The sequence below is a fragment of the Belonocnema kinseyi genome, chromosome 6 (assembly GCF_010883055.1).
Source record: "Belonocnema kinseyi isolate 2016_QV_RU_SX_M_011 chromosome 6, B_treatae_v1, whole genome shotgun sequence".
NCBI lineage: Eukaryota > Metazoa > Arthropoda > Insecta > Hymenoptera > Cynipidae > Belonocnema > Belonocnema kinseyi.
Window position 1 is genome coordinate 29,494,144 of NC_046662.1, and position 24,155 is coordinate 29,518,298.

The following is a 24,155-nucleotide window of genomic DNA, read 5'->3' on the forward strand; positions in this document are numbered from 1 at the left end:
AATTCTTTTTTACAACTAAAATTCATAATTATATTCTTATAGTACTGAGTATGCATCATTAACATTCAAGTACCAGAATTTTAATCTTGTAATAATTTGAACATGGAATGTTTTTTTGGATTTTTAATTATATAGTTCAATTTGCAACCAAATAATTAAATTTTTAACATAATATTTGAATTTGAAACTAAATTTTTTAAAACTTTTTTTAAACCTTTAAGCCAACAAACGAATTTTCTCTAGAAAAATTGAATGTTCAAACAGAAAATATGGATTCAGGAAAAAATTAATTTTTCACGAAACAGATGCACCCCCCCCCCCCCCCCCCCCCCCCAATGAAATTTCAAATCAAGAAAATTATTTTTTTTACCAAAACAAGGAGAATTTTTAAATAAAAAAGATCAATCTTAAAATAAATGTAAAAGTTACATTTTCAGTTCAAAAGTCAATTTTAAAATAAAAAAAGGCTTTTGTACTGAATAGTTAAATTTTCAAATAAAGGCGTAAGCCTTGAATAAAAAAATTAAATTTTTAACAATCTAATTTAACTGTTACGCAAGTAGTTGGGTTTTAAAATAAAAAGGATTAATTAAAAAAAATTATTGAACTTTTAACCAAAGAGATTAATTTTCAATTATAAATATAAATTTTCAAAACAAAACAAAACAAATTCTTAACAAAATGATTCAACCAAATCTTACTAATAAAATATTTGAATACTTAAGCAAAGAATAAGAATTTTTGACCAAAAAGTGGCATTTCCATAAAAAAAAAGAAAATTTCTACTAAAACAGATGATTTTTTAAAATCGAAAACAGAAATTTTCAATAAAATAGATTAACTTACTTTTAAAAAAGATTTCAGTAACTTTCCAGCATTAAAATATGAATTTTTTAAACAAAAAATAAGTTTTTACGAAAAAAATTGAATTTTAAAATCAAAAAGACGCATTTTTTCAACCAAGAAAGATGAAATTTTTACTGAAACAGAAGAATTTTTAATTTAAAAAAAATTATTAAAAATTTCATCCAGAAAAGATTTTAGTTCATTTTTCAATAGCATAATATAAATTTTAAACAAAGAGTACATTTCTAACAAAACAGGAGAATTGTCATCTAAAAAGTATGATTTAAAAAAAATGGTTGATTTTTCAACGAAACGGTTGACTTTTCACGATGAAAATAGGAATTTTTAATCATGAAATAAGTTTTCACGAAAAAAATTGAATTTTCAATTTAAAAAGATGAATTTTTAACCAAAAAAGATCAATCTTAAACATAATAGTTGAATGCTTTGCCATGTAGCTTTATTAGTATCTAAGAAAGATGAGATTTGTACTAAAACAGAGGAATCTGGAATAAAAAACGACAAATTTTCTATTATTGTAAAATGATTTGATGAAACAAATCAATCCTTTCTTCGACCGTTGATATTTATTGATTTCAAATCGTAGATTTCAAATTCTTTATGTCTTACGGTCCAATCGTAAATCGAAAAAATAAATATGAGTCAAAAAAACATGTTCTTCGAAACTCAAATATTTATTTAATAGAAAAAACTCCTTTCAAAACTTCCTGACATTCCGGTACACATGCGTACCTTCTTCAAAGGTTCTTAAACCTGAGTTGATGGTAGTTTAAATAGTCAAACAGATCAATTTTCAGTCAAATAAAAAAAGGAACATTTGAGTCAATAGTTTAAAGAAATTAATTAAAATTTAGTCATTTTTTTTGAAGTCTCAAAAAAATTTTTGAGACTTCAATCGATTACCCTACATTTTTTAAAAAAATTGTACGAGAAAAACAAAATTGACGTAGGTTAGGACGGACTGAAACGTCAGGAAGTTTTGAAAGGAGTTTTTTCTATTAAATAAATATTTGAGTTTCGAAGAACATGTTTTTTTGACTCATATTTATTTTTTCGATTTACGATTGGACCGTAAGACATAAAGAATTTGAAATCTACGATTTGAAATCAATAAATTTTCTATTAGTTTTCAATTTTTTCCAGAACAGATTCTAGTTCATTTTTCAACACCATAATATAAAGTTTAAACAAAGAGTAAATTTTGAACAAAACAGCAGAATTTTCAAAAAAAAAAGGTTGAATTTTTAATAAAATTGTTAAATATTCGATACCCAATAGTTGCATTTTTATCAAAAAAGATTAAATTTCTCTTAAAACAGATACATTTTTTATAAAAAAAAAAAAACCCAAAAACATAGTTGAATTTTCATTTGAAATATATTAATTTTCAACAAAGTGATTACATTTTGAAATAAGGAGGTGAATTTTCAACTAAAAGTATGAATCTTAAAAAAATTATTTCTTAACAAATTGGTTCAACCAAATCTTTCTAAAAAAATAGTTAAATATTCAAGCAAAGAAGAATTTTTAACCAAAAAGTTGAATTTTCATGAAAAAAGAAAAAATTTCTACTAAAGCAGATGATTTTTTTTTATAAAAACATAAATTTTCTGTAAAATAGTTTGATTTTGTGTTAAAAAAGATTTCAGTTGACTTTTGATGATGAAAATATGAATTTTCAAACAAGAAATAAGTTTTTATGAAAGAAGTTGAATTTTTAATTTTGAAAAATGGATTTTTAACCAAAAAGAAAGAACCTTGAGCAAAATCGTTGAATTCTTTACCAAATAGTTTTATTTTTATCCAAGAAAGATGAAATTTGTACTAAAACAAAGGAATTTAAAATAAAAAACGACAAATTTGTTTTTTAGTTGGAACTTTTTTCCAGAACAGATTTTAGTCCAAAGGATAACTTTCTAATAAAATTGTTAAATGTTCTATACCGAATAGTTGCATTTTTATCAAAAAACATGAAACCTTTCTTTAAAAAGAGATGGATTTTTATTGAAAAAGAATTTGTTTAAATAGTTGAATTTTCATCAAAATAATACAGAATACGCGAATGAATAATTTCGGAATTTCCGAATAGATTGAAATCCGGGTTGAAATCGCTTTTAAAGTTTGAGCCCTATGTAGGTATTGTCAGATCGCTATTCACGTGAAAGAGCGCGGTGCACGCGGATGCCTGCTGATGTGCACGTGATTACCTCGTGCTGTGCTATACGTTTCATAGCATCGACCGGCCCACCCCTTCCCTTCCGTTTTCGTTTACTCCCATTTACTGCGCGACTCCGGTCGTCCACGACACAGCTGAGCAGGTACAACAAACACGACCGCATTTCTCTCTCTTTTTTTTCTAATTATTTCTTATTCACTATTTTTTTTATACTATTTCGTTTAAAAAAATAAATAATTCAAATTTTGAATTATTATTATTATATTTTATGCACCAGGGAAAATTTCTTACAATTGCTACACTATTTCATGCTACTGCATATGACTCACGGCAATAAAAATAGATTGTTGAGTTGGCCTCTTTGACAAGACTTTTAACTGTGATATTTTGCTTCCTGATTATATCATTTTACTAAGGGGTCATCTATAAACTACTTAAGCCATTTTGGAATATTTTTGTGTTTTTTTGACAACAAAAAAAATTTGAATTTTCAAGAAAATAATAAAAATTTTAATAAAATAATTGTGGTTTTAAACAATAGTTCAATTCACAAAGAAAAAATTGAATTCTTAAAGAATGATTTAGTATTTCTTATTTCAAGAAAACGTGATTTCAATTTTAAATCCAAAAGAAAGAAAGATGAATTTTCCAACAAGAAAGATGGATATTCTACCATGAAAGATTATTTTTCAATCCAAAAGAATTTTCAACTAAAAGTTCAATTTTCGAACTAGAAAGATGAATCAACACAAATATTTGAATTTTTAGGGGGCCAAGCTGAATTTTCAACGAGAATGAATAATTTTAAAAAAATTGAATTTTCTATAACACTTAACAAGCACCAAAAAATACAAATTGGAACAAAATAGTTGAATCTACAGCATAAGATTAATTGCACATAAGATTAATTTTCCACCAAAAAAGACAAATTTCCAACAAAATACATGATTTTTCCACAAAACATTTCAATTTTCTGCCAAGTAGTAAATTTGAAAATAAATGGTTTAAATTTGTACCTAATATTTGAATTTTCATCCAAAGTAATTGAATGTTCAAGCAAATTGTTAAATTTCCAAATAAAAAAAAAGAATCTACAGGCAAGAAGATGAATTTTCAAAAAAGAAAATTAATATTCTATCCTGAAAGACAAATTAAAAAAAAAATCCGGAATTTTCAACAAAAAAGTTAATTTCCTAACAATTGGTTCATTTTTCAAATAAGTAGTTGAATTTCCAACTAAAAAAGATAAGTTTTTATCCAAACATTAGATAGTTGCATTTTTAGTTTAAAATATTAATTATTAACAAAGAAGAAAAATATAACGTAGTTGAATTGAACAAAAAAAGTTGAATTTAGCTGAAAAGTTTTTTCTTCAAAAGAGTTGTATTTTCAACCCTAAAAAAAAAATGTTTAACAAAAAAGTTCATTTTTAACTATGTGGTTTCATTTTATACGAAATTGTTGACCTTGCAAGCCAAAAAGAATATTTTTTTGGAAAGCAGTTGAATTTTCATCTTGCAAAGATAAATTCTAAAAAAATATTTTATAAGAAAAGGTTAAATTCAACCAAAGTAGGGAATTTTTCAGCAAAATAGTTGAATCGAAAACGAAATACATGAATTTTCAACTAAAAAGAAAAATATTTTTAATAAAATATTTAAATAAAAAAGTTAATAAACATAATGTAATAAAAGTTAATTTTCAACAAAAAAAAAATGAATTTCTAACAAAACAGTACAATTTTCTACTACAGAGATGAATCTCCAACCAAAAAGATAAATATTTCACAAAGTACTTCAACTTTTAACCAATTTTAACAATTTTGGACCAAAAAAATTATTGTTGAACAAAATAGATGTATTTTCAACAAAATAATTAAATTTTAAACCAAGTATTATTTTTAATCAAAACAAAAATTTAAGAAAAAGGGAACATTTCTTGAATACAGGGAAAAAGAAATATTCTTTAAAAAAAGAAAAGAGCTAGAGGAATATAAAATTAATTTTCAAACTTGTTAAATTATTATTGAACTTTACTGTTACCAATCGTAGTTTTGATGTTACCCCCTCCCCCTCCAATTGTTAACTTAATTTATGGAAAATCCCTAATGCAACATTATTATTCTAAAATAATAAGAAATTTAAGAAAAGAAATGTTGAAACTTTTCTTTGCATCAGTGATAATTTTGAAAATTTATTTATAGCGATTGTCTGAAGTTGCACACCATTTATGAAACCGGAAAATATCCAGTTCGTAAGGTGTAAAGCTGTCAAATAATAAAAATACAATTCTTTATTTTAGTTAATTTTTGTTATTGATTTTAATCTTCTGGTTTTGATAGACAACGAATATTTTTCCCCTGGGCATGTTTCTGCAACATTAAAAAATTATAAAAATTTAAGAAATTTAAATGAGCTTAAAATAAAATTTAAGATTATGATTTGATAATAGTAAAAAGAAAAAAGACAAAAGAACTAAAAAAGGGAAGGAAGGTGGTTTAGTTGGTTGACTTCTCATTTTTCTTTTCTCTTTTTAACCCTCAAGTGCTAAAACGGGTCCCAGGGACCCGGATTTTTTTTAACAGTGTTTTTTTCCAAAAATTGGTCTTATTTTTTTTCAAAATACTTGTAATACGCAATTAATTTTCATATCTATTTTCACAATATATATTTTTATGAGACTGGGCTACAATGTAAAAAATATGGAGCTAAATGTATTTAAACCGGAGATATTTTGGTTTGAAGATTGCTCGGGTCTGCTGGACCCGTTTCAGGTGGAAAGGAAAATTTCGAGATTCTAGCACTTGAGGATTAATTTGTGTCAAAAAAAAGAATTCTTTTCTTTTTTAGAAAAAACTTTTTTTTTTCAAATTGCAATAGGGAAATTTTGTGGTGAGTGACCAAATTTGGTTGCTTAATATTCGGTTTTATTTTTTGAAATTCTGCACATTAAAAAAATAGTAAGCGTTTCACCCACATATTTGATCATAGCGAGCAGTTTCATTTTCTCGAATTTCACATACTTCAATTTTTACCAATTTTTTGGTTTCGTTGACAAAGATCTCTTTGTTCTGAAAGTGCGGACGTTGCCCTGAATAAAGCACTGCCATCCGGCATCTTGGATATTTTTTCTGAAACTTCAGACTGACTTTGTTCATTCTATTTGTGTATTAGCCACGCGTGCTGGAACTGTAAATGAACGCTTTTACGAAGTATTAAGAGTGATAATAGTATTTTAATAGCGATAAGGTGTTGTAACTGGAACAGTTTCTGATAGAAATATACATGAAAAATTTATGAAATGAGGAAAAAACGAAATTTCTGTTCATAAGATAATATGCGTATTATTATTAACGGGTCCTTATTGAAATTCCAAGTTTTCTAGAAATTACACCCGTGCAACCCGGAGATATTTTTGAAAAAAAATTCAAAAATCGTGTTTGCGTATACTGACCCGCCCTATTCAATTTTAGAGAAGAATGTTCTCCACAAAAATTAAACTAGAGGAAATTTTGGAATATTTGAAGGCAGAAAAAATCTCCTATCTTCAATAGGTGCCGAGTTATGCTCCTCCAAAAAAACCCGAATTTTTTTAAAAAAGAAGCGAAAAAAACTCAATTCTTAATATTGTATTTGTGCTTTGGAACCTGTTAATTTGACAAAAAAATGTTCAAAACTTCAATTAAAGTAGACGTAATTTCGAGTAATTCTAAAAAAAATTCAATGACCTAGCCCCGATAGGTCATAAGTTATGGTCTCACGAAGTTTAACACTTTTTACCTGTTTTTTAGGGCAAATAACTCGTGTTCAGTTTCTTCAAAATGCTTCGCTTCTCGGTGAAGCTACGTGAGTGGTATAAGAAAAAAATTTGTAAGGTAGGAAATTGAGCGTGAATCTAAAAAAAAAACTTCCAGTGTTCATGGATCAAGAGTTATGACTCCTAAAAAAACATTTTTTCTGTTGTTATTTTGAGCTATTTGCAGCTCAAAATTTTTTTTCAAAACTGTTCGTTTCTTACATCTCCTACAAAAAAGCACTGAGAAAAAAAATTGTGGAGGACTAAATTATGCGTAATATAAAAAAAATAAAAATATTTTATCTCACATAGGTCATGAGTTATAATCATGAAACTTTGACCCTTTCAATTCGGAAGGCTCTGTATAGACTGGAAAATGTTCTGCGATATTCTTAGATGTATACTATCTTTTGGTACTCTGTTTCTTCGCGATGATTAGTTTATTAATTTTTGGAACTCTTAAAATAAAATAATACAATGTTATAAAAGTAATCCTTTTAATAACTTTTTTGATAAAGAATAAGTAAACAATGTAAAACCAGTTAATTTGTTGCTTTTTTCATTTAATTTCGACAACAGATATTCTGGAAGTGATTTTCAAAAAAGTAAGTACATTAAATATGTACATAATTGATAGAGTGGAGCGTATTATTTAAACAATTAATTGTTTTTTAACTAAAAAGGAGAAAAAATTGAAATTATAATAAACTACAAATGCATGTATGCCACCAAAATGCTCAAATAGGTCGCAGTACATTTTCTAGTACATACAGAGCCTTCCCAATGGAAATGGTCAAACTTTCATGGTCATAACTCGTGACCTATGTGAGCAGAATTATATTTTTTTATTTTTATTTTACGCAGAATGTAGTCCTCTATAATTTATTTTCGTAACGTTTTTCTGTAGGATATGTAAGAAATGAGCAGTTTTGAAACAACTTTTTGGGCTACAAATAGTTCAAAATAGCAAGAAAATTTTTTTTTTTTTGAAAAGTCATAACTCTTGATCTATGAAGACTAGAAGTTTATATTTTTTTTAGATTTACACACAATTTCCTGCCCTACAACTTTTTTTTGCACCACTCACGTAGCTTTACCCAGAAGCAAAGTATTTTGAAAAAACTGAACACGAGTAAGTAGCCCTGAAAAATAGGTCAAAAGTGTTCAAGTTTGTCAGGCCATAACTTACGACTTATTGATAATAATCTATTTTTTAAAAGAATTACTCGAAATTGTGTCTAAAAGAAGTTCAGAATATTTTTTTTTCTTCAAATTAACAGGTTTCGAATTATAACAAAAAACTTCAGAATTGGGTTTGTTTGCCTCTTTTTTCAAAAGAATCCGGGTTCTTTGGAGGACCATAACTCGGAATATATTGAAGATAGAAAGGTTTTTTTTGTCTTCAAATTTTTCATATTTCCTCTAGTTTAATTTTGATGTGGAACATTTTGCTCTAAAATTGAATGGGGCGGGTCAGTCTACACAAAAACGATTTTTGGAAAATTTTTCAAAAATATCACCGAGAATAGTGGAGAAGACAATTATATTTTTCATGTGTTTTATGAACTTTTCTATATAAAAAAAAAATAAAAAGTATTAGTGTTTTGTTGGCTATATGTATATCAATTATATTTATCTTTTTCACCTGGGATCTTACATACATATTTATTGCTAAAGAATAACAATCTCACGAACGAGGAAAACTTTCACAGTAAACATTCTGACTTGATATATTTACAAAGATTTAGGGTTATTTATATTTTACAATTGAGTTTGTTTTTGAATGAATCACGGAATTCCCGTTTTATCTGAGTGCTAAAAGAATACAGTGGAATTTACCGTTGCCAAGGATTATGTAACATTACAGAAACAGACTTGAGAAAACCACAGACTGCGTGGTGTATCCCCAGAATTTGTCTCTTATCTATCTATTTAAATTATAAACAATTATACACCTTTAAAGCGTGTTTTTAAATTTGTGATTTATTTGAACAAGTTTCTGGGAATCCCCGAGGCAAATAGATACGAATACAAAATTAAATTTACAGTGCCAACAAAAAATTACGCAGTAAATCCGAAGAAAAAAAATGACGTTAGGGGCTGTATTTAAATTGCGTAACAAACCATAAGAGAATTATTCTACCCCAACCCCCTCTTACTGTACATAATTTTTAGTTTCCATAATTTTTCAAATTTCCCTGATTTTTCCTTGAATAATTTTTCATTTTCCTTGATGATCAAATACAAAATTAAAATTTTCAAATTCATTAATTTATTTTAAATCAAAATATGTCTCTTTTACTATAGAATATGGGTTTTTAACAAAGTACTTAAATTTTCAACAAAATAATTTTATTTTTAACATCATGGTTGAATTTTAAACCTGAAAAGATAAATTTTCAAAAAAAGTGCCAAAGTTTATATTTCAATCAAAAAAGATGAAATTCATACAAAAAAAATGTTTAACCAAAAAGACGAATTTTCAACAAATAATGATTTTTCACTTTGGCAATGAATAAAATTTTACCCACATTTTTAAACCTTTAAGCCAAAAGAGGAATTTTCTCTACAGAAATTGAATTTTCAAACCAAAAATATGATGAGACCAAAAAAATAATTTCACAACAAACTGATGCATTTTTGCTCAACAAAAATGAAATTTCAAACCAAGAAAATTATTTTTTTTTTACAAAAATTTGCAGTCAAAAAATTAATTTTTAACTAAACGAAAAAGGCTTTTCCACTAAACTGTTAAATTTACATCCAAAAACATAATCCTTCAATCACAAATATAAATGTTTAACAATGTAATTCAACATTTACCCAAATAATTGGATTTTCAAGTAAAAAATATTAATTTTCAAAAAAAGGAAAAACTTTTAACTAAAGAGATGAATTTTCAACTAAAAATATAAATCTTTAAAAAATGATTTCTTAACAAACTGATTCAATCATCTTTTTCTAACAAAATAATTGAATATTCAATCAAAGAAGACGAATTTTTAACCAAAAAATTGCATTTTGATAAAATTAAACAAATTTCTACTATAACAGATCAGTTTTTAAATCAAAAAGATAAATTGAATAAAATAGTTCAATATTCTGTTTTAAAAAATTTCAGTGGCCATGTCACGATCAAAATATGAATTTTTAAACAAGAAATAAGTTTCTTCGAAAAAATTTAATTTTCGATCCAAAAAGACGAATTTTTAACAATATAAGACGACTTTTACAAATTTGTTGAATTCTTGATCAAATAGGTGCATTTTTATCCAAGAAAGATTAAATTTGTCTTAAAACAGATGAATTTGAATTAAAAAGAAAAAACTCACTAAAAATAAAAAAATAGTTCAATTTTCATTAAAAAAGATTCCACGTAACTTTTCAGGGTCAAAATATGAGCTTTTTAAACAAAAAATGAGTTTCCATGAAAAAAATTGAATTTTCAATCCAAAAAGACGAATTTTTAACCAAAATGAATGAATATTTACAAAATAGTGGAATTCTCTACCAAATAGTCGCATTTTCATCCAAAAAAGATGAAATTTGTACTAAAACAGAGGAATTTCTGATATTAAACGATTTTTTTTTTAATTTGAACTTTCACCCAGAAAAGATTTCAGTTCATTTCTCAACGCTAAAATAGAAGTTTTAAGCAAAAAGTAATTTTCTACCAAATAGATCAATTTTCAGCAAGACAGTACAATTTTCATACAAAAAATATTACTTTTTGACAAAATAGTTTAATTTTTAATCAAATAGTTTAATTTTAATCCAAGAAAGATCAAATTTCTCTAAAAACGGATGAATTTTCAATTAAGAAAAAAACAACAAATTAAAAAAAAAGTTATATTTTCACCCAGAAAAGATTTCAGTTCTATTTTCAACACAAAAATATTAAATTTAAACAAAAGTGAAATTTTTCTTAAAACAGATCAATTTTTATTTAAAAAATCATTGTTTAAAAAAATTTAATTTTCATTTAAAAAAATTATCAGTTGACTTTAAAAGATTAAAATATTAATTTTTAACAAAAAATTAGGCTGAATTTTCTGTTAAAATAAATGAAGTTTATTTTTTTTAAGTTTTCAAAACAAACAATATAGTTGAATTTTCACCCAAAAAATATTCAGTTGTCTTTTCAAGAACAAAATATGAATTTTTTAACAAGAAAGAAGTATCTACGAAAAAATTGAATTTTCAATCCAAAAAGACGATTTTTTTACCAAAAGGATGAATTTTTCAACAAAATAATTTAATTCTAAATAGTTTGCATTTTTATCCAAGAAATATGAAATTTGTCTTAAAATAAATGAATTTTTATTTTTTAAAAAATGAAAAAATGGAATGTTCATTTAAAAAAATTCCTATTGACTTTTCAGGGTCAAAATATTAATTTTTTAACATGAAGTAATTTCCTACGTAAAAGATTGAATTTTTAATCCAAAAAGACGAATTTTTTCAACAAAAAAGTATGAAGCTTTAACAAAATAATTGAATTCTCCACCAAATAGTTGCATTTTTGTCCAAGAAAAATGAAGTTTCGTTGGAAACAGATGAATTTTTAATAAAAATTTATTTTAATAGTCAAATTTTTATCCAGAAAAAATTTTTGTTCTATTTGGAACACCAAAATATTAAATTTAAACGAGAAGTAGATTTTTTGCGAAATAGGTCAATTTTCTAAAAAATAACAGAATTTTTAAGTAAAAAACATGACTTCAACAAAACTGTTGAATTTTCTACCAAAAAGTATAAATATTTAACAAAATAGTTTAATTTTTAACCAATAAGTTGCGCTGTTATCAGAAAAAGATGGGCTTGTTTTAAAACACATAAATTTTTTAATAAAAAAAAAATAGAAAAAAATATTAGTTGAATTTTCATCCAGAAAAGATTTCAGTTCTATTTTCAAGACCAAAATATTACATTTGAAAAAAAAGTATGATTTCTTAACCAAATTGTTGAATTTTCAACCAAACAGTTCCTTTTTTTCAAGAAAGGTTTATTTTCCACTAAAGGAGGTGAATTTTAAAATTAATAAAACAAACTTAAAAAAAAGAGTTCAATTTTCAATCAAGCACTTTCATTTTTTTTCAAGGAAGATAACATTTCTTCTAAAACTATGAATTAAAAAAAAAAACTTACGAAGAATATTTACATTTTTATCCAAAGAAGATTCCAGTTCACTTCCCAATGTCAGAATAAGAATTTTAAACACAAAGTTGATTTCCTGCTAAATAGTGGAATTTTTAACCCAAAAGTATGCCTTTTTAACCAGATTTTTACATTTTCAACTAAATAAACAAAATTCTACTAAAACAGGTGGATTTTTTAATCTAAAAGACAAATTTGTAAAACAGGGTTTTCTCAAAAAAAAAAAGATTTCAGCATCAAAATTATCAACGACAAAACATGAATTATCAACAAAAGTTTATTGTTCCGCGAAAAGGGTTGAATTTTTAACCCAAAAAGACGAATTTTTAACTAAACAGTTGAATTTGCAACCAATAAAGACGTTTAAAAATTGTATAATTTTCAGAAAAGTTTTCATCCAAAAATATTTCAGTTTATTTATGGGAAAAAAAAATATTAATTTTTAACAAAGAGTTAATGTTCTGTGAAAAGAGCTGTATTTTTAGTCCAAAAATTGAATTAAAAAAACAGTTGGATTTGCAACCAAAAGGGATATCTTTTTAAAAAAATTGTCAAATTTTTCGAAAAGTTTTCATCCGAAAAAGATTTCAGTTGAGTTATCAGCAATAAAATATGAATTTTAAACAAATGTTTAATGTTCTGTGGAAAAAACTGAATTTTTCACCCAAAAAGTGAATAAAAAAATAAAAAGTTGAATTTGCAACCAAAAAGGATGTCTCTTTAAGAAAATTGTTCAATTCTAAACCGAATAATAAAATTTAAACTAATCTATACATAGAAGATCTGACGACTACTACAGGTTATGATAATAGACCTATTGTTTTTTCCTTTAATGTCTGTTTTTTCAAGAAAACTTTCAGAATACCCAATTAATTAATTTGCATACAAAAATTAAACTTCATGTCTGTTTTTCAAATTTTTATTTTTAAAGGAAAAACATAATACAGTGCTCTCCTCTATCAGAGTATTATTATGCAAAAAAAATTGAAGAAAATTAAATGTTAATTTTGATGGTTTCCTTTGGGACAATCAAAAAATTAATTTTTTGTTTGTTTGACTGCTTCTTATAAACAATGGTCCAAGTCTTGTCTCTTTTGGACTTGCAATTTTATTTGTAAACTTCATTTCCGCTTGAGAAGAAAAAACACGTGTCAGATTTATCATACATCGCAGAAAAATATTTACGAAGTGTAAGCAAAACTCCTACCTTTGGTCTTGATTTACATGACGTTTAAATGAGCTGTTCGTTTAATATCTAGCTGATTCATACTTTTTTATTTTTGCTTAATAAAGATTAATGCTGTAAAAGGAAATAAATAAAGACATAATAAAGAAATAATAAATAAATAAAAAATAAAATGAAATTAAATAGTGATTAAAATAATAAAATTTAAACATTGTTAACATATCTATAGCACACTGGGTTGAATCATTATAGGTACATTTTTTAAATTCTGAATACGGGGTTGTTCAAAAACGCCTTTTTTTAAATTGATTCTTCCTCATTGAAAATTCACTTAATTTATTGAAAGTTAAACTATTTTATTCAAAACTTTATATATTTGTTGAAGATCCATTTATTTAGCTGAAAACTGAACTATTTTGATGAAAATTTTGTTATCATAAAATGAATGTTTTAACTGCAAATTTAACTGTTAAATTTTCGGTTAAAAAATGATTGTTATTAGTTTAAACTTTAACTATTTACCTTTAAAATTTTACTCAGTTCTTGAAAAATGTTTTTTTTTTTTTGTTAAAAATTGAAAAATTTGGTTGAAAATTATTTCTTTGTTTTAAAAGTCATATTATCGTGTTAAAAATTCAACGATTTTCTAGAGAATTAACCATTTTAGTTTCAGTTTTTTTCTGTCTTGAATGAAAAACATTCCCCGCTTGAAAATTTGACTCTTTTGTTGAAACTTCGATTTTTTATAAAAATTCATCTCTTTTGGTCGGGATTTGATGTTTATTGACAAGAAAACAAAATTTTTGGATAAAGAAATATAATCTTTTTTAGCTTTCATTTCAAATTAAATTGCTTTTTGCTTGAAATATCAATTATTACCATTTTTGTTGAGAATTCACACTTTTTATTAAAATCGACTATTTTTTATTTGAAATTAGTCTTTTTCTTTTTTTGAAATATCAACTATTATATTTATTGTGAAAATTAGTCTTTTTTATTGGAAATTCAACTACTGATTAAAAGAGGAACTTCTTTGTTAAAAAACCTTATTTTTGTTAAAGATTCATAATGTTTGTTTGATTTAAAATTTAACTATTTTGTTGCAAATTTATTTTTTTTTATTTAACTGTTTAGTTGAAAATTCGTCTTTTTGGATAGAAAATTCGTTTGTTTTTTCTAATTAAAAATTCCACTGTCTTCTAAAAAATTCGTCTTTTTGACTTGAAAATTTAACAATATGGTCAAAAATTAAACTATTCATTGGAAAATTACTTATAATTTTGTTGAAACTTTTTCTATTTTCTTTATTGCAAAAGTCATTATTTTTGCTTGGAAGCTCAAATATTTAGTTTTTCAATGCTTTTATTTAGTAGATAACTAATTTTTGTAATTTAATTATTTTGTTGATTCTTTGTGAGTCAAAAATGAAACTATTTTGTTAAAAATTTAACTATGTAGTTTAAACTTTCATAATTTTGTTGAGAATGTAACTATTTTTTTTAAAGACATAATTTTTGTTCTATAATTTAACTGCTTTCTTGAAAATTCGTCTTTTTGGATTGAAAATTAATATTTTTTGTTTAAAAAGTTCTGGGTTGAAAATTGACTGTCTTCTAAAACATTCGCCTTAGCTTGGAAATTCGAGCATTTGGTTGAAAATTCGTATTTGTTGTTTTAAAATTTAACTATTTCGTTAAAAACTATCATTTTTTAATTGAAAGTTCAAATATTTGGTTGAAAATTTAACTTTTTGGTCTAAAAATTATTATTTTTTTTTAAATTCAACTATTTGGTTCAAAAATGATCTTTTTTGGTTAAAATTTTTTTTATTGTATTTTAAAATATTTTTGCTTTGCATTAAAAATCAACTAGTTGGTTGTAAATGCAACTGTTAGATTTAAAATTTATCTCTTTTGATTGAAAATTAAACTATTTAGTTAAAAATCCCACTATTTTGTTGAACATTTAATTATTTTGTTTAAAATTCAACAATTTTGTTGAAAGGTAATTTAAAAAAAATGTAAGTGTTTTATTTAAAATTTGTCTTTTTGAAGAGCAAACTGTCCCTCTGGATAAAAAATTCATATTTTTTGAACGAGAAGTTTTTGGTTGAAAATTGATTTTTCTTGTTTGAAAATTTAACTGTCTTCTAAAAAATTTGTCTTATTGTCTTTAAGGTTCAACTATTTGTTTAAGAATGTAACTATTTATGGTTGAAGTTTATCTTTTTTGCTTAGAAATCGACTGTTTTGTTTACATTTAATCATTTGATCAAAAAATTTAACTACTGGTTGTCAAGACAACAGTTTGGTAAAAAAATAATCCGTTTATTTTGCTTGAAAGTTTTACTATTTATCTGTTTAAAAAATCATTTTTCATGTTTAGAAATTCAAATCTTTTGGCAGAAAATTAATCTTCCTTGATTGGAAATTCAACTATTTAGTTAAAAATCTAACTGTTTTGTTGAACATTTAATTATTTTGTTTAAAATTTAACAATTTTGATAAAAAATAATATTTTTAATTAAAATTTTTTTTAATTTAGCTAAAAATTCAAACTAAATATTATATTTAAAAAAATGTATTACCTTATTATTCCTCTATTTCAGTGAAAAATTACCCATTTTCCCATGTGTTGAGAGAATTTTGAATAAGGTGAAGACTGGAAAAAATGTTAAAAAAATATCGTGACGTATTTTTTGAACAGCAATATAAGAGGCCTTTTTAAATTGAAGTCAGGCCATAAATATCCAGCTGACCGTTCAATAAACCCAGCAATGATTATACAACACAATAACGACCAGGTCAAGGTTGAGATTAAATTTGCATGGTATACCGGTTCTCGAAAGATATGAATTTAAATCGGCCAAATACAATAATGAGAAATAACTGGTTTCTTGTAACAACTTACTGTTGCTACAGTTACTTTTTTGGAACCGATAGTTGTAACGAAGTTACTTTTTTTAGTAACAGATACTATAAAAATTGTTGCTTTTTTAGTTATTTTAAAAATGTAGTTTACATGTCTGTTTTTACAACACTGCCTTTAATTATTTTTGAAACGATTGTTTCATTTTCATCGAATCAACGCATTAAAAAATTTGCAATGAACTTTTTCCGTTCAAAAATGACTAGTCCCTTCAATTTTTGTGCTATTTTCAATTTAAAAAAAAATGAAAGTGCATTAAATTCTGAAGAGCCTCCTCGTCCTCCTCCTCCTCCTCTTCCTTCTTCTCCTCCCTCGACCTCCTCCTAATCCTTTTCTATCTCATTCATTTATTTATGTACAAAATTATGAGTCAAAATATGAAAAAGGGTCATTTTGTAGTAAAAAATATTTTACGCTTCATTGATACAATTAATTGTTATAAACAAAATTGACAAAAAAGATTATCGAACAGTGTTATTAAAGCTAAAAAAAAAGGTTTCCTTCTGTTAAAATTGCTTCATATTAATGTAGGAATGCCATTCAATCACAAAAATAATACAAAAGTTAACAATAGCCATTTTTATATTAACAGTTTTTGTCGCAAAATATTTAAATTTCAGTTTTTTCAGATTTTAATTTCCTTTAATGTCCTGAATTTACTGGAATTACTATTCCAGTTATTTGTGTCAAATCAGGCGATTAAGAGAAATCTAAATCTCAAAAATACTCTTAATATTTTGTGACAAAAACTGTTTATAACAGTTTTTTTGTTAACTTTTTAATAATGTTGTGATTTAATGTCGTTTTTATAGTAACAACAAGAAATTTTAATAACTTTTTAGCTTTATTTGTATTACGTAAGTCTCCATTCATCTTTTAAAAGAAAAACTTTAAAAAATCAAAACATTCATGAAAATTTCGAAAATTGCTGAGAGTTTTTTTTTTTAATTTTAGGAAAAATTCGAATAATTGTAACAGATATTTAGAAGTTTAAACAAAAATTCAATAATAATTTTAAATTGCAAGAAATGTTAAACTGAATGTAGATGTCTAGAGATTTCGAAATAAATTTGAAGTATTTTGAAGAATTTTGCAAGGTTTCTTATGATACAGGATTTAAGGTTTCTTAAAATTCCTAGGAAAATTTTAAACGATTTTTTATGTTGAACAAAATTAATTTCAATAAAATAGTTTAAAAATTTTTAAAGCGTTTTCAAAATAGACCAAAAAAAATCTGGAAGATATTTAAAAGTTTCAAAGTTTTAAGAAGATTAAAAAATAACTTATAAAATAAGAATATTAATTTCAACAAATTTTTAACAAAATTTGCTTGAAAATGCGTCATTTCTAGTTGAAAATTAAACTATTTCAGTAAAAATTCACATATTTGGCTGATAATTATTGAACTATTTGGTTCTAAATTATATTTAATTTTTAATTTATTTTTTGTTAAGAATTGATACTTTCTTGATGGAAATTCAACTGCTTTGCAGAAAATTAATTCTTTTTTTTACTTGAAAATTCTACATTTTGGTATAATCTTCAACTATATCGTAGAGAAAACTTTTTGCGGTTTGGAATTTGAACAGCTTGCTCGAAAACTCAACTTTTCTATTAGAAAATTAAAGTTTGTGTGGTAGTTAAAAAAAAAATTAAGTTAAAATTCATCTTTTTTGTAAGGAAACTTTTTTTTTGCTTGAAATTCGAGATGTTTGCTAGAAAACTCAACTATTTTGATTGAAAGATAAAGTGTTTTGTAGACATTTTTTTTTATTTTGGTATTTGAAAATTTTAAAATTAGTTAAAAACTCTACTTTTTTTTAAAAAGACATCTTTTGATGAATTTAGCGGCTTTTTATTTAAAATGAAAACCTCTTTTAGTCGAAACATCATATTAAACATTTTACAATTAGAACTAATCTTTTATGGTTGAAATTCCAATTACTTGGTCAAAAATTGAACAACTTTGTTAAAAATTCGTCCTTTGGGTCGAAAACCTGTCATTTTTTGTTAAAAAATGAAATGCGTTGGTAGAAAATTTAACTATTTATTTGATAATTAAACTATTTAGTTATTAATTCTACTATTTAATTGAAAGTATACGTTTTTGTTAAAAATGTATATTTTCTTGTGGGAAATTGAACTATTTTGAAGAAAATTCGTTTTTTGGCATTAAAATTCAACTTTTTGGTTAAAAATTCAATTGATTTGTAGTAGAAAAACTTGAATAAAAAAAAATTATGGTTAAAAAGTCGACTGGTTCGTCGGAAAAAAAAATTTTACCTTGAAATTTTGATAGTTTACTAGATATTTGAACTATTTTGGTAGAAAATTGAACTATATTTAAAAAATGTTTTTTTTTTTTAAATTGGAGAATCCAAAAACTTGGTTAAAAATTCAACTACGCGTTTTGTTTTGTTTGAAAACTAATAAATTTGTTTTAAAAGTCTATTATTTGGTTAAAAATTTGTCAAAAATTTTATGTTGCGAATGAATTTTGTTGTTTCTTTAAAATTCAAACACTTGGTTAAAAGTTGAAATACTTTGTTAAAAATTAATTTTTATTGATTAAGGATTCATTAGTTTACTTGAAAATTTAACTGCTTGGCTGACATTTTTTGTTTAAGATTGGAAAAAAATACTTCCTTTATTTGTTAGAAAATTTAACTGTTTATTTAAAAATTCATTGACTTTTTTGAAAATTTTATAATTTTGAAGCATGTCAATTTGAGTTTAATATTGGTACTTATAATAATTTTATTAAAAGGAATTCATTTCCCGATTATATTAAAATATAATAATATAATATATTTTAAATTGGTATCATCAAAAATTACAGGTCGTGATCAAACAAATTTTCAGGTCAACCAATGGGGCAGGTCAGGGTTGTCAGATGCTGCAATTCCTCCTTCTGGGCGAGTTGTATTTTGCGCAACTATCATGACCTAATTTTATATTTCTTATTTTTATGTAAGAAGAAAATTATTATTCTCCTTTAAATAAAAAAAAAACAAATGGACAGGGTAAGAGCACCAATTGTTGACACCCCTTCAGTCTTTAATACCATTTTAAAATTTATTAGATAATGCGACTGATTAGCTTGTTTTGGAAAAGGTAAATTTTCAATTAATAAAATTAATTTTTAAACAAGAGAAATAAATTGCAATCAAATAGTTAATTTTAAAACTAAAGATATGAATTTTCATCTAAAAGGGTGAATCTTCAGCAGCAACAACAAAATTATAATAAAGTAGTTAAAATTTTAACCAACTAGTTGAATTTTCAAATAAAAAATATTAATTGACAACGAGGCATGTAATGATTTGTAATATTTGGCATTTCAACCAAAAAATATTTTAATTTTGAATAAAAAACAGTTGAATTTGACTAAAAAGACAAATTTCCAACAAAATAGTCCTCAAAAAAATACATTGATTTTTAAACGAACAATTTACTTTTTTTAAAGACAAATTTTCTAAAAATAGGTTGATTTTTTAACAGAAAAGTTAATTTTCCACTAACTGATCAATTTTATATAAAAAAAAAATCAATTTTTAACCAAATGGTTCAATTTTCAACCAAAAATACGAATTTTTAACAAAAAACTTAATTTTAAAGTGAATCGTTTTCCCAGATTGCTGATTTTTCAAGCAAAAAGGACGAATTTATGGTTGAAAACTTGTCTTTATGCTTCGGAAACTCATCTCTATTGGTTGATTTCTTTTTGTTAAAGATACAACTGTTTAGTTAAAAATTTATCATTTTTGGTAGAGTATTTAACTATTTTGTGTAAAATTCGCCTTTTTCCATGAATTCACCTATTTTTTATTAAAAAATTAAACCTTTTTTTGGTTGAAATATCCACTATTGTATTTCTCGTTGGGAATTCATCTTTTTTGGTTTAAACTGTTATTATTTGTTTGAAAATTTAATTATTCTGTTGAAAATTCAACTGTTCTGGTACAATTTTCAACTGTTCAAAATCTAAATATTATAGTAGAAAATTAACTTTTTTGAAATAAAAATTCGGTATTCTTATAAAAAATTTGTCTAATATTAGTCTTTTTGGATGAATGTATCTATTTTTATTGAAAGTAATACCTTTTTGTTAAAATTTTTATTATTTGTTAAAAATTTTAATTTTGGCTGATAATTGAACTATCTTTTTCTAAATTCTACAATTTGTTAGAAAATTTACATTTTTTTTTTAATTCATATTTTTGTCTTGAAGCTTCAACAAATTGGGAAAAATATTTCTTGATATTATGCTTTTGACAATATAAAATTTATTAAATAATTTGATATCAAGTGTTTTTTGTCTTCTGGTCTAAAATCAATATTTTTTTAATATTGATTTTTATTTCTACATTTAGAAAAAATTGCTCTCATTTTGAATATTGATTCTAATTTCTATTTAGAAATAAAAATCAATATTAATAGAATATGGGTTCCAGACATATAAAAATAGCAATTTACAACGAATTATTTATTTAGTTGATAATTCATATTTTTAGTTGGATTGAACTGTTTTTCATTAAATATTAAAATATCTTTAGATTTTTTTCCTTCTAAAAATGTATTCCATTTTTTATTAAAAATGTCTCTTTTGTGAGTTAGAAATTCGTCTATTTGGATTAAAAATTAAACTATTTTTATAAAAATTAGTTTTTTTTTCTGTTTAAAATTAATCTTATTACCTTAAAATGTAGCTATTTGATTTTTGTTCAAAAATTCGCCTTTTTAGTAAAAAACGCGCCTTTTTAAGTTGAAAATTTAAATATTTCGGTAGAAAATTGATCTATTTATTTGATAATAGAACCAGAGAGAAACTAGTGAACTATCTGGTTCCAAATCTTACTATTTGCTAGAAAATTTACGTTTCAATTTAATTTATATTTTTTCTTGAAACTTCAACAATTTGATAGAAAATTCAACTATTTAGTTGAAATATATATATTTTTTAGTTTTTATCAAATAAAATGTATTAAATAATGTGATGTTGAGTGTTTTTTGTCTACTGTTCTAAAATAAATATTTTTTAAATGATGATTTTTATATCTAATTTGCACAAAATTTCTCTTATTTGGAAATAAAAATCAATATTCAAGAAATATTATTTTTAGACCAGTAGACCAAAATCAATTAACATCCAATTATTTATTTAGTTAAGAATTAAACTGTTTTGTCTAAAATTGGTCTTTTTTGGTATAAAATGAACCTTCCGATATGCCCTTCGTGTTTTTGGTTGAAAATTAAACCATTTCCTTCAAAATTCATCTATTTTTTTGAAGATACAATTATTTATCAACTTAAAAAAAAGGTATTGAATACCTTTGTTATGGAAAATTGATGACAGTAATAGATTGTTTAACAAAAAGTCCTTGAAAACTATGAATCCACAAGATGTGGAACGTCAACATCATCACCATTCGTTGTTGAATCACGACGCAAGGTAGGCTGGCATGCGTGCTCTCAGACAGGAGAAAACAGTTGTTGCACGCGTTCGCCGAGTGCTTCGTCCCCCCTCCCCGCGGCCCGCAGCTGACTATAAAAAGTCCGGAACTGGTTCTGTACGAGTTAGTACGTCACGCGCTTTCGTTCAAATAGATTGTGTGGTTCCGTTTCTGAATTTTATTTCCAAAACAAGGAAGTGCGCACATTTCTCTGTTTAAAAAAAACTTTGATTCCTGATTCGGAAAAGTGATTTTCAAATATATTTCTGTGTGAAGGATTTCGTGTCATCATGCCTGTCGAAGTGGCACCTATTACTGCACCAGCACACAAAACAATTCCGGCCTATAATGGGTACAGTCAAATGTAATTAATTTTTAAATTGCGAGTGTAGATAATCCAGGTTCTGTGACAGTATTTTTGGATAAGTTTCCAGTTTTAAATTTTCATGCCCAGCTACTAATTTCTTATTCAGTTCTAAGGATTTCTTATTTTTAGTTCTAGATTTATGTGATCTACTACTCTCTTCAGACGATATTCAGATTTTCAAAATCGGGAGTTTTTGATAAATAGTGTATTATTCTGCTTTTGAGTCTTTTATCCAGTCGGAAAGGATTTAGGAGTCCTTCTTTTGTGTTGGAAGGGATGAAATTTTGGTTTTAAATTTTTTCTAAATTGGAAAAGGCCCTTTTCCTGTTTTTGTCTTTGTTCTTTAGTTGAAAGGGATGAATATGTGGTTCCTTTTTTCCAAATTTAAGGAAGCTATTTCCTTTTTTCAACCTTATTTTTGACTTTACTGAAAAAATTTTAAAAAATGTTTGCATTGAAAGAGGGAAATTTTTATATTGAACATTTTGTTGAATTGGAAGGTAGGAAATATCGATTTTCAATATATTTTGAATTGGAAAAGGCCCTTTTTTGTTTTCATCATTTTCATTGAGTTTCATAGGGATGAAATTTTGATTCTTTTTTTTCTAAAGTGTAAGAAGCTATTTACTCTCTTTAACACATTTTTTAGTTTATTGAAAGCGTTTTTTAAAATAAAAAATTGTTTTCTGTATTGAAAGAGGAATTTATTTATTTATTTTTAGTTTTGAAGAGAGCAATTTTTTATTATTAAAAATTTTTCGAGATGGACGGCAGGAAATTTTGCTTCTCAATATTTTCCAAATTGGTAAACGCCTTTTTTGTTTTCATCAATTTCATAGAGTTGGAAGGGATGAAATTTTGGTTCCTTTTTTTCTAAACTGTAAGAATTTATTGCCTCTTTTTAAAATTTTCTTTTTAGTTTATTGGAAGAATTTTGTATTAAAAATGGTTTTCTGTATTGAAAATAGAATTATTTTTAGTTTGTAAGGGCTGAAATTTCAGTTTCCAATATTTTCTGAATTGGGAAAGGCCCTTTTTTGTTTTATCATTTTTATTGGGTAGGAAGGGATGAAATTTTTCTTCTTTTTTTATAAATTTTAATTTTTCTGATTTTGAATTGTCAGAAGCTATTTCCTTTTTTAAAGATTATTTTACTCTTTCCTGGTAGAATTAAAAAAAAATACAGTATGGAAAGGGGGCAATTTTTTATTTTTGTTGAGTTTGGAAGAAAAAACATTTTTTTTTTTTTTTTTTAATTTTAAGAAGCTGTTTTCTCTTTTTAACATTTTTTTGTAGTTTATTGGAAGAATTTTGTATTGAAAATTGTTTTCTGTATTGAAAGAGGAATCTATTTATTGTTTTATTCATTTGGAAGGGCAGATATTTCGGGTTTCAATATTTTCTGAATTGCGCCAGTTGAAATTCATTTTTTTAAATTGAAATTTCAACTGCTTGGTTACACTTGTACTAATGTTTGGAAACCTTATAATTTTGGTTAAGGTTTCGTCATTTTAGTTACATTATATTATTTTAAATACATTTTTTTAACTCGAAATTTTCCTGTTCCATTTTTTGTTGAAAATTGATATAACTTAGTTTGAAATTTAATTATTTGCTTGATTTTTTAAATTGGAAATTAATTTTAAAAATTGCGATTTAAATAATTAAGTGTTTGGTTGAAAATTGATCTTTTTAGTTAAAAATTTAACTGGTTTACCGAAAAATCGTTTTTTGGTTGAATTTGCCCATTTAAAATTTTTTAAATTAAATCTTTTTTTGATAAAATGCCACCTGTTTTTTATTAAAATTAAAAAAATTTCGATTTGTAATACCAACTATCACATTGTTCGTTAAAAATGTATCCTGTTTTTTAGTTGAAAACTTATCACTATGGTTGAAAATTTAGCTAGTTTGTTGAAAAGTCGTTGTTTTTCTTTTTTTCCTTAAAAGTTAATGTTTTTAATCGAAAATTTAACTTTTTCTTTTTTGGCTAAATATTCATCGGTTTTGGATAAAAATTTAACTATATGATTGAAATTTCGTGTTTTGCTGAAAATTTGTCTTTGTTGGTAAAAAATAAACATTTTCTTGAAAATGATTTTTTGTTGCTGTATCAATTAAACTGTTTTTTGTTTAAAATTAACTTTTACAAAAATTAAAATGTCAATTGTTTTTTTATGTAAATTCAATTTTTTTGGGTCGAAATATCAGCTATTACAAATTTTT

General features: G+C 24.8%; 1 protein-coding gene across 3 annotated transcripts in view; it reads left to right on the plus strand.

Annotated features, from left to right (window-relative positions):
* The window catches only part of LOC117174074 (quinone oxidoreductase), a 59,571-nt gene that overhangs the window by 30,478 nt on the left and 4,938 nt on the right, over nucleotides 1-24,155 (plus strand). Inside the window, exon 1 of one of the 3 annotated variants that reach the window (XM_033362739.1) lies at nucleotides 21,704-21,926. The exons of 1 other annotated variant lie outside the window; for it this stretch is intronic. In XM_033362739.1, coding sequence (XP_033218630.1) covers nucleotides 21,853-21,926 — 74 coding nt within the window. In that variant the 5' untranslated portion in view covers nucleotides 21,704-21,852. Of the gene's footprint in view, nucleotides 1-21,703; nucleotides 21,927-24,155 lie in introns of those variants that run through there. One more of the 3 variants, XM_033362740.1, reaches the window with a different exon arrangement.